Raw genomic sequence first — 12,025 nt, forward strand, 5'->3', positions numbered from 1 at the left:
GCACTGGGGAGCTCAGTGAAGAAGAAATGTTGTGGCATAAGGAGTTAGGATCAGCAGTAGCTCTTACCAGCCCTTGTCAGTTCCTGCAGGACCCTTGGAGAGTTGAGGTGCAAACAATCAGGTGGAGTAATTCCTGTTATCTGACAAAATAAACATCACTTTCCTACCTATGCTGAATTTCTCTCTTCAGGGAATATTCTTAGACAGGATCTTTCCACAAGTGGTTTTGAGAGGACTGTATGGAAATAGACATAGTTTTGTTTGTTTGTTTGCTTATTTATTTATAATTTAGGATAAGGCTTTCCACCCTATTGTTCCTAATGGAATAAGTCAGAGCTAAGCCCACATAATACTTTACAAATTCCAGCTGACATTTATCTCAAATTCCACAGTTGATTCATCACTGTATATTCACATCTGTACTATTTAATTGCTAATTAAATCCACATGGTGGAGAATGAAATTAAATAAAATGTTTCTTGTTTTTTAACGGAATATTGTATAAATAAAACACAATACTTCTATTTATTTCACAGTTCTACAAAAAGGTCATAAAATCTTGCTGGTCTCTTTTGTGTATGTTCTCAGCAAACCTAGAAATAGCTGTTGTTGTATCACAGAGCATAAAAAGCCAGATAGGGTTGGTTTCCCACTGCCCTGAGTGTGAAATTTTGAAGAAAAACACAAGAATACAGAAAATCCAGCTTTATCACAAAATTATTAAATGAAGTTGTAACAATAACAGCTCTAATATATGTAACTGTTGAACTCAACTCTCAGAAAACTTATTTTTCTGTTGCTGTCCTGAAGTCATGTTTCCATTGGATTTTTATCAGATGGTGAAGCCTTGGTGCCAGCTTACCCTGAGGCATGGTCATCCTGAGTTAGGAAATGTTCAGGTGATTTCTGGAAAAACACTGAAAGTTCAGATGAGTTCTGTGCATAAGGCTGACTCCCAAGAATGGCTTGGGAAAAGAAGAGGTCAGCTCCAACCGAAAACCAGAACACAAGGATACAACCAAATTTATATGTAGTAATCTGCAATGCACAGTGAATTTAGGTTTTGTGTGAAGAACAGTTACCTATAAAAGGCCTAGAAAGGTTTGCATGTGACTCTTTTTTTCTCTCAGCTGAGGTGAAAGGTAAATTACCTACAAGGAGCCACAAGTGTAACTTGGATCCTTCCCTGTTTATTTGCCTCTGAAGTAACGGCTAGGAAGCTGCAGGCTTTCTTTTTGCATGTGCAAAAATGAGCAGTGGTGTGTTACGCTTCAAATTTGGGGTGCACTACTACAACCAGTGTGCCAGGACCAGCAGTTCAATGATGTGAGCAGCAGCTTCTCAAAGAAGATCAATTGTTTCTTAAAATGTTTTATGTGAATCATCCAGAAATGTAGACACTCAAAGGTGCTCGATGCTGAGAAAGAAAGGTTTACCCCATCTGGGGTTTAGCAAGGGGTATGAATCGTTGGCCACTGTGAAGAGCAGTTTATTTAAAATGTGTGTGCAAACAAAAAGCAATAGCTTCCATGCTGTCCCCAACCACTAGAGCTTGTTTCCTCTCCAGGCTGACTCTTACTTTCTCCAATTGTCAGCGTACTGTGCCTTACTGGTTCCAGTGGATGGCAATTACCCAGCCAGCAGCTCCCTTTCGTCTTCTCGTGGGAAGCCAGAAAAACAGATGACAAAAAGGAACCAGGTGAGGAAGCAACTTGATTCTTTGTCCTCCTGAGATGAGAAGATAATGCAGGGGTTGTGGGGGAAGGACAGGAGAAGAAATGTTTTAAAAAAGAAAAATTGAGGAGGGAAAATGAAAATGCAGGTGTTGGGGGAGAGAGTTAACAGTGTGAGGGAAGAAATGTGCAAAAGGTGCATGTGTAAAAAGCTGGTGAAAGATTACTGGGTGTAAAAAGAGGGCACATGCTGGAGGAGGAGTTCCTGGCAACTTCTTATCTGGGTCTTCTAAGCTGTGCTGGTGGCTCGTGTGAGTTGATGTAAATAACCGTTATCAAAAAAATACAGGAGCACTCAGACTTCTAATCCTACAATAAAGTCATGTGGGATCTTAAAACTAATTAAGTCTTCTCTCTAAGCTTTAAATCTAGTCTGTGTGTAGTATAATATCCTGAAGACATTCCCTGTAGAATCCAATGGGAATTTCAGACAATCATAAGAAACTACTCCACAAACCTATTCCACATTGAAAACAAGCTCAGTTTTTACTGGGTGTCAGGAATCCCAGCATTAGAGGAATCCAAGAATAAAATTCAATTTATCTATTACAGGTACATACCTGTCTTATCTCACACTTTCAGGACAGCATCAAAACACACTATAATGTTGCTATTACTGTACCCATCACACAAAACTTACAGTTATAAATTAATTAAAGTGTAACAAACAAATCTGAAGTAACTGCCTCTCTAAGAAGTACAACAAGCAAGTCAATACAGAGTCATACTGAAAACAGGAGATATTTATTCCTTTATGAGGAACACCCAGGACTGAATGTTCCACAAAGGAAGATGAAAGAACCCTCAACATAGATAAACCTGATAAAGTTGTTACAGATGAGGATGTTCCCCATGTAGTTCTTGAAAGGGCCTCTTCTAACATAAACAGAAAGTAGTTTTTACTTTCAGAGTTATACTACCAAACAGAAGTCCAAAAAACAAAATTAACTCTTTTAGGAGAAGAAAACAAAATTCAAACTATTGTTAATATCTGTTAATCTCAGTCCATCTTTGAGATGCACAAAGTAAATAAAAGAAAGTATAAACTGGTATATCAAAATGCTAGAGCTGATTGATACTTGTCTGCACACTTCAGATGAAAAATGGGACCATCACATCCTGGTATCCACATCATGTTGATATTCAGTAGCAATTCTGGTATGCAGTAAATGGTAAATTCTGATATTCACACTACATGCTGGAAATCTTTTATAGGCCTAAAATATATTCTGAGAAATGGTATTTGCAAATTAAAGTAAAAGAAAAACAGTAATTGCTTTCTATCACTTAAATATAGGAGTTAAAATATATAGAGAGCAAAGGGTACATGCACCAGACTTGTTTTTAAATCTAATTTAAACTCATTAACTGCTGCAGAACTTGTGATGATGGCCACAGATTAGCTTTCTTTTTTATCTTTGAAAAGCAACAGCTTTTGGAAAGAGCTGGACTAGATGTGAAACCTCTGGCCTTGTTTATTCAGCATTATAGTGTGTTTCTGAATCCTTATGTCCCTGATGACAGAGGTGCTTTTCTATTTATGCTCTTTGTATTCAGTTTGTGCACACTGGAATTATATGCACTTTTTTTTTTTTTTAACTGCACAGACTGATGTCCCTCTTGCATTAGCTCATGAAAAAATAAAGAACAACCAGGCTACTGAAGTTAAATAAAGAAAAAACCCTTAAAATCACACAACTTTAGATAATAGAAGAACTTAATAAAAGGTCTCTGGTTGTTTCTCTCATGTTATTTTCATGCTGCATTTTTCCACAGGCCTATGTAGAAAGACCAGAAGATTTATAGGAAGAGTTTGACCTCATTATTTCCATTTCTTTTTGTCTCTAAGTGGCTCCTTTGTGTCTGTTACCTTGATCCAAACAAGCCCATTGACATGAGCTTTTCTCCCCTTCAGTTTTCTTTTTGGATATGAAATACTAAATTCATTTTTTATATGTATGTATATCTATGTATAAATGTAGGTATATGTACATTATAAACATATATATAAATTTCTGCATATAAATGGAGATCTCTCCTCTCCTAAATGTCAGTGAGAGAGCAGGTATAAAGATGCAATTGTCCATGGAAGTTACTACTGTTAATCCCTTAATACTTCAGTATTAAGTTTATTTACTGAATGTAAATTTAGTTTAGTTACTTTCTTGACATAGAAAGTGGTGGAGTTCCATGCACAGAGAGGTCAAAAGAGGGAGGCTTTAAATGTAAACATAACTGTTTGAAAAAAAGACCAACTGTATCAAATGGATAGGTAATACCATTTCCTAAAAAACATGCCACAGGAAAAAAAACTACCCAAACTATAAAATATTTATTTAACTTAGGATAGCATGGATAACTGCTAGACAAAACTAAGAAACTTAGTTTTTATACATAAAAGGTTTCCAAAGAATATCAGTAATTTATGTCTTTGTGTGTTATAAGATAGGGTGGAAAGTAGAGCTGAGTTAGAAAATGGGAAGTTCGGGATTATGGAACTAAATGCTGAAGAAATCAGAGACAAAAACAAAAACACGGTGGTGGTACAACCTTGTACAAGGTTGATCAGTTGTACAGAAATATGTTTAAAATGGAAATGGGCAAGAAGAAACACTTCTGAACAATTCCATGCCATCTCATGAGATAAAATCCCTGGGAGCAGAAAGTCACAAAAAGAGAATCACAAGTTTTCTCTCTTTATTTGTCATATGAGGAGCCTCTCATTCAGGAAAACTGTCCCAAATTGGCAGCGTTAAATATGATCGGAGGTAATGAAATCTAATTAGATAATTACACAGCCCTAGTGACATTGGGAATCTTTTAGATGTTGGTGGTTTTCACTACCTAAGTGTTATTGCAACCTGTTTGACGTTGAGAAATTGGAGCCCATCAAACTTTTTTCAGAAATGTTGCTGCTGCGTGTTGTGGGTGGCAGTGCTTTGCCCTGATTTGTCTCTCAGAATCCAGCATTTCACTGGTATCTCTGAGGTGTTTTTAAACTACAAGAGCTATCAGTCTTCATCCAGCCTCCAGCCACCAGCACTTACTGTGAAGAACTTAAAAAGAAGGCCATGTACAAGTTGACGTTTTTTTAAGAGTCTTTTGAGAAGGTTCTGCAGCTACTAAAAAAACCTCCTTGGAGTAAAAATAAGACAATTAAAAGCCATGAGAGTTGGCATGGAAACTAGTGAAGCTTAGATGATAAAAAATAAATATACCTTTAAATAAAAATTAAGCAGAATAGCAATAGAAAGTATTAGTTAGCAAGAAACAAGAGATTACTCAAGAAAAAAAAACCTTCAGCAATCAGAAGTCTGATTTTAATAGCACTTAAAGAGGGCCTAACCTACAGAGATAAAATGTCAAATAAAAACAAGGAAGATTAAATAATAGTTGAAGAAGAAACAGTTAAATATATAAAAATGAATAAGAATTTTAAAGTCTAAATGTTAGAAATAGTCTACAAGATATCTAGTTAGTTTTCAGACCTCAGAACAGAAAGCATTATTAAGAAATACATGTTGCAAAGAACCTGCACAGTTCATCTGCATAAGTTCATAATGCATAAATGTATCTCAGAGAAATTTTTCCCCAAATTATCAAAATAATGATAGTGACTAAGACACCAGCAGAGAAGCTGTCTGAGCAAACTGCTAGGCAGGGACAAGCTTCTAAGACTCGCTTGTCTTCAGACAAGATTTCCAAGGGAATTTAGAAATCAAGTAACATAGACACTAAAATACATGTAAACTATTATGAAAATAATCTTTTTTTATCAGACTAGAAGGCATCAAATGTTACACCTACCACTAGAGAGAGGCTAGTGTGATCCTGAGTAATACAAACCTGCAAACCTCCAGGCCACAAAAAACTAACTGGAAGTTAGTCTTCTAAAAGTCCTGAACATGTAGAAGGTTATGTAATGTCAGGTCTAATCAGGAGGGATTCCACCTGAAAAACTGTGCCTCTGTCATCTGCTATTTGCACAGCTGAAGCACTTGGAGGCTGCACCACTTTTTGCCTGGGCTCTGGCAGCTGACAGGGCACGTACTCGAGCTGCTGTCCCTGTGAATCTGCAGCCCAAGCAGTTAAGAGTTCACAGGTGAACACAGCTGGCAGGAGGAAGAAAGCTAAATAAGAACAGTTGAGGTGAATGCAGGATGTATTGATTGAAACAGACCAAAGGAGTAAAATTACTGAGTATTATCTAATTTAGGAGCAGGTTGGAGAGAGTATACTGGCACACAACAAATTTTCAGGGGGGATTCTTTTAACAGAAGAAGAAAAAGGAAGAAAATATATAGCTGCTCCTTGAAAAATGGGTCGAAAGAAAACATGCAAAAAACATTGGTGTGACTTACAGAGCAGCTGAACAGATGCATGGACAAAGAACAATTGGTTGTCATAGGGTGTAGGGAAAGGATTCAGCAGAAGATACAAGTGAATAGTTAAGTAGGGATGTGCTTTACATAAATGTCACATCGAAATACAAAAATATATGGTGTGAAACTTGAATGAATTGTGTTTTGGTCTAGAATGCCTACAGTAACAGATCATTCTTTCTGTCTTTTGCAGATTGTTTACCTGAAAGTGCAGTTTATCATAATTTCAGCAAGTACTCAGTGCATACGACCCACGACCAATATCTTCCCTGCACTTATTTCTATCAGGTAGGAGCTGTTCAAAACAAATTTTATTGCATGTTTGATGTGCCCTCTGCCTTGACTGCTATTAACACAATGCACTAACTGTTTCTAAGGAACCTAAGAGGAAATAGGATGTTGGAATTGGAAATATCACCTGAAGATCACAGCAGGACAGGATGGCTGCTGATTCCTGGCTAAACAAACACGGAAATATTATCAGGGATGTTTGCTATACATCCATGTCAACAGCATCAAACATACAAGAAAAATATCTCCACCCTCAGTCTGCTCCTTGCTGCTCCCAATCCCAATTCTCTGCTGTTCCTCCCCATCACACAGCTAAGTGCAAACATGTACACACATGGGATAGGAGCAGGCATGTTCCTGGGATCATGGTCAGGGACCCAGGCACCTGCAACACGAGGGCATGGGATGGCAGAAGGGAAGGGCTGCGGAGTTTTTGGAGTACTTTGGTAAGATGCTCTTGGCCTCCAACTAAACACACTGGACTTTTTCTGTGTATTCAGCTACAGAAGGTACATTGAGCTATTTAAAGTTAGTTACTGCACCAGTCATGACAGGCAAAAGGCATCACCTGGGTGGTTGGCTGTAGCACTGTGACAAATCCCCCGTCTAGCACTGAAAACCGGGTCTGTGGTTTGCTCTGGCCACACTGTGCTCACTGGCCTCAGGCTGACTCACATGGCCAGTGTTTGGGGCCACTTTAACGCCAGTTTCCAGTTGCCACAGAGCTCCCACCAAAGGACAGGAGAAGAGACAGGCAGGAAAGCGGCACCCCAGGCAAACCTTATGGAAGACTGAAGTACAGGCTGAACCTACATGGATAGTATAGATTGAAGCATTATATCCCAGTATCTTGTGTATAGAACTGTCAAAAGACAGTGATAATGCAGACAGCACTAGAATGTTTATTTGGAACATGTGCTCTTGGGGAAGGAAGATGTGAGCCCATACACGAAGAGTTAACTCTCCGGGGAAAGGGAGACCAACCAGAAAGGCTGGGGCCAGCAGAAATCCCTCTAGAAGGGTTGAGTGTGAAACACCCCAATGGGCTTCAGAAGAGAACTTTATCATACAGTGTTACGCAAATTCATGTGTTTATCCAAGTTTATGCCATCACAGGAAAGAAAAACCTATTATTTTGTTTCCAACTTATCACATGAAAGGTTACGTACGTCAACTAACTTTTATGTACCAGTCTGGGGCCATTAATTTAAATGATTAGTCGAACGCTAACTTCTTAATCTGGACCTGATGGAAGCTGATAGCGTGCACTTGGAAGCTTGGTGTGCTTGCCCGGAACAAGAGGCACTACCGGGCTGGATCCCAGGGGTCTTTCAGCATCGCCCGGGGCCCACCGGGCTGGGAGGACGGGCCGCTATGCCAGCCGGGGCGACGGCAGAGAGCGGGAAAGAACGTGGCCCCTCACGGAGGCACCGCGACCGGGCCGGACCAGCGACCACCTCGCTGACCGGGGTGGCTGGCCATGGTTAATAAACCCTTGCGTGTTACCACCCTCGTGTGCTATAACCCCTCTGCGGTACCACCCGTGTGTGTTACAACCACCCCTCGCTGTGGGGGCTCCAGGGCTGCGCCCGCCCGCTAGGACAGCAGGGCCACCCGACCCGGCTCGGCGGCGCGCGGGGCACGCCGGGAGCTGTAGTCTAGCGGGCAGCGTCTTCACGCCGCAGCACCGGGCATGGACGATGGGCGGCGGACCTCGGCAAAAGGGGGGTGTGGCTTTCGTTCGGCAAGTACCGGCCGCCCTCTCCCGCCGCGTTGGCGGGACAGAAGTGCCACCACCCAGTGGACATGGAAGGAAAGGCCTTTACTCCGCGTTCTGGTGCCCTTCTTCTCCCCTCGGGGTGCGGGACTGGGGTGCTCTCCTTTCAGTTCGCCCCCCCCCCCATCGCCGTGCAGATAGAACGCCCCGGCGGAGGCCGGCGCCCCCCCAGCCGGCCCGGCGGGCTCCACGGCCGATCCTGCTCAGTGCGGGCGCTGCGCGCTCCCGCCCTCCTTGCTCTTAGAAGCGCTCCCGCCATTGGCTGCGGCCGGGCGCTCTTGCCAATCAGGAAGCGGCTCTCATGGAGGAAGGGAATAAATACAAGATGGCTGCTCATATAAAACGAGGCATTGGGCTTCGCCCCGGCGATGGGGGAATCGGGGCTTTAACCCGCGCTCCGAGGGTCCTTTGCCGCTCCCGCCCACGCCGCCGCCGCCTCGCCTGGGGGAGCGACACTCCGACCGCCGCCGGCCTCTGCCGCGCTCAGCCGCTGCCCGCGGATCGCCGGCGGGGCCGAGGCTGGGTGCGGCGCCCCAGGCCCGAGCGAGGCCCAGTGCCCTCCGCCCGGGCAGCACCCCGGCCCCCCCCGTCCCGCCGCCCGCCGTCAGCCAGGCCCGGCTCCGGGCGGCCATGGCCGTCTCCAGGTCGGTGGGAGCTGGGAGGAATGGGGGAAGGAGGACCGGCAGCGGCGACCCGGCGCTCCCGGCTCTCCGTGTGGCCGGGGGGGGGAGGAGGGGTGCCGCTTTCCATCTCCTTTTGCTTCGGGAGCCTGCAAAGGCCTCGCCGGGGCCGCCCCGCTGGGGTCTGGGGGTGGCTGCGTGCTCCAGCGCCTAGGTTTGCTTCCTGGCCTGGGGTAACTCCCGTGCCCCCTCCCTTCCTCGGGCCGCAGGGGCTCTGCCTGGGGCGTCTCGGGCTTCCTCCCGAATTCGACACCTTCGTTTTGTTGGCCAGTGGTGGCTAAACTTCTAGAGAATAGGAAATTATGATATTGAGTCGCAAAAACTGGCGAGAAACCGGTTTTGCCTTTCAGACCCCTTAGTTGTAAAGTAACCAAAATAAAACAGGCTTTCATGGAGAAAAGTGATCAGCGTATTCTGGCTCTGCCTCAAAATGTTGGGCAGTATCTGCTTGCACATATGTGCTCTGGGGTGTGCCAGCGTTTAAAGCATTCACAGATATAGAGGTGTGTCTTAATAGAGCTGGTTTATAAAAAATGCTGAGCACAAATTCCTGCCTTTTTTTTTTTTTTTTTTGTACGTATGTGTGTGTGTGTGTGAAATGGGCGCGTTAAGCTTCCTAACAGGATAGTTGAAAGGAAACCATAAATCCAAATTAAGCTGGTGATAGATTAGCTCCAAGTCACGTGTTGGTAGTATCTCTACTTCCAAAGTGCTATCACAAATGTATATTTTGTTTCAGAAGCTGTGTGTGAGTTTACAATTCTGTGTAGCAAAGTTGAGGTGTGCGCACTTATAATGGCAATCCACTCTTCATCAAAATTCATGGCAGCAATGCACCTTTTAAGAATTCTAGTAGCAGGTGTTTGATTTTAAGGTTTGTAGTTTCTACACGGTATCCTTTTGTTTTATTCTACTCTTGTTTTCAATTTGTTGTATGTTTGTAGTGGTTTTTTCTCATCCTACAAATCTGTCCAGAAGAATATGAAAGTAGTAAGGATTGCTGTAACAAGATTACTGTGTACATTAAAATAAGTAATCATGTAAAATAGAGGAGTCGTCTAATTACATTAGGTCTGGTCAGTCTGCTTAACCAACTTTGGTAATGTACATGTGATATGGGGGCTAACAGGAATATCAAGATAGAGCTTTTCTGCTGCATGCTGAGGCTGTGTCTGCTGTAAAGGCTGGTTTCCATTTCAGCTACCAGAGTTGCTTTAGTGGAAAGCAGCAGTACAAAGATTTAGTTAATACCTTTTGGGAACTGAAAGGAAAACTAGATATGGCTCATTCTAAGATTCAGTGTGAAGCACTAAAGGAGTTGGTGTGTTAATGATAGTGTTACATATTGCTTCAGATTATAGTTTTAATATCCAGATGTTACACGATTGAACACAAGGTATAGAACTTCAGTAAAAGTGCTGTAATACTGGTCAGTTGGTACAGAATTGTTCCAGCTTCGCATTTTGGAGTGCTGTAACATCTTGACTATTCCTGGTGAACACCAATGTTTCTATAATCATAAGAAGCGATAATGTGTAAATTTGGCTTTGTGCTTGTTTTTAATAGAGCAAAGCCTATCTATGTCCCTTTGAAGTTACACAGCAACTCCTGACAAATGGACCTTTCTGCTGCCGGACCATAGGAACACTGATACAGTGTCAGTGCTGCTTTTGTAAATAAAGATACCTTGTCTTCACCTTTTACTTCAGAACACTGAACTTCAAAGGTCTTTTCCTTTCAGACATATTACAAATAATTGTTTGTGTACTTGTGTATGTAACCACATAACTATCTTTTTGTGAAAGTTTAGTTGCTCCAGCTTCTGTACTAATTCTGCTTTTCCTCTATGTAGTTACAGTTACTTTTTTTTTTGATGACTAACATAATATTTTATTGTTGAATGCCTCTTTTCTATACAAGTTTGGAGAGTGAGGAAGAAGCTGACTTAAATTAATCTTTCTCTAAAGCCTGCAGTCCTTGTGGAGTGCATACCAAGCATTAATGTTAACAATAACTTCATTAGGCATAGTTCTATATTGGAACCATTATTTTAAAAATAACTTTTTTTGGAAGTAAGGGTTGGAGTAGTTTTACATTCTCAAAACAGTAAATTATCAGGTGGTGGTTTTCCCAGGAAAGTTTAGTTTCTGCTCTTTGGCCAGTTGAAAACCTTTCTCAAAACCCTAGTCTGTTCAGGGAGATCCAAACAAACATAGGGAATGCTTTGAAATGCCTCCAGATTAGGTTGAGAATTTGCAGCTTTGGTATTAGTAAGGTCATCTTAAAAGTAATTGTGTAACTAGTTGTGCACTTTAAAAAGTCTGATATTTAATTCTGCATTTTATGTGTATGTGCTTGTTTGACCAGATCCTGCTGTTACATGGATTGAAGGCCTCCTCCTATATAACATTTCTGTGTTGATGCTCTAGAAAACAGGCATAAAGCAAAACAACAGTAGATACCTCATACCAGGAGATGTTGCAGAATATTTACATTGTATGTGTTCATCTCTTTGGTAGTTTTATGCTGAGGAGACTAATGAATCCCATCCTCCAGAAGTAGGGAGAGGTGGGTGGGAAGGTTGATATTCCTTCTGTGAATGTGCAAACTCACTTAGTAGGCTTTAGTTTCTGTCACCAGTCTTAGAAGTATAGATGAAGTAGTATAATGTTTCCACAGCTAATAAAAAAATCCCCATGTTCTTGATAGTGGAAGTGAGAAGGAAAAAAAAGAAGTGAAAAGTTTTGCTTCAGCTTCATTCCTACAAAGTTCATGATCCAAGTGAACAACCGCAGTGGCTCACAAGTGATCTTTTGAGATACTTTTCCTTCTGAAGTAATACTTCCAAGAGAATGACAGCTCATAGATTACTCAGGCTGGTAGAGTTTCAGTAGGTAGTAAAATGATGATAGTACTTCAGTATCTAATAAAACTTTTTTCCAGTTTCTTTCATGTGTTCAAAGGCATGTCATGTATTATTCTAACACCAAGGTGTTAATGGCTTTCTCCTCGTTTTGAGTGCCTTTGCAGTATGAAGGAGAACCGATGTCCTTTTAAAATATAACAAAATAAGGGAGCTGGTAAGGTGCATTGAGACTAAACAGTTTGATTTTAGTTGGTATATCCTTTTAAGCTCTCCCTGATATACCTTAAAGACAACCT

General features: G+C 41.9%; 1 protein-coding gene across 2 annotated transcripts in view; it reads left to right on the plus strand.

Moving 5' to 3' along the window:
- Positions 1–33: 33 nt before the first annotated feature.
- Positions 34–12,025, plus strand: part of BTAF1 (B-TFIID TATA-box binding protein associated factor 1) — a 52,383-nt gene continuing 40,391 nt past the window's right edge. Inside the window, exons 1-3 of one of the 2 annotated variants that reach the window (XM_048311702.1) lie at positions 34–121; positions 1,568–1,699; positions 6,309–6,403. In XM_048311702.1, coding sequence (XP_048167659.1) covers positions 1,682–1,699; positions 6,309–6,403 — 113 coding nt within the window. In that variant the 5' untranslated portion in view covers positions 34–121; positions 1,568–1,681. Of the gene's footprint in view, positions 122–1,567; positions 1,700–6,308; positions 6,404–8,500; positions 8,828–12,025 lie in introns of those variants that run through there. The other variant, XM_048311703.1, reaches the window with a different exon arrangement.

This window comes from Corvus hawaiiensis, chromosome 8 (assembly GCF_020740725.1).
Source record: "Corvus hawaiiensis isolate bCorHaw1 chromosome 8, bCorHaw1.pri.cur, whole genome shotgun sequence".
Classification (NCBI taxonomy): domain Eukaryota; kingdom Metazoa; phylum Chordata; class Aves; order Passeriformes; family Corvidae; genus Corvus; species Corvus hawaiiensis.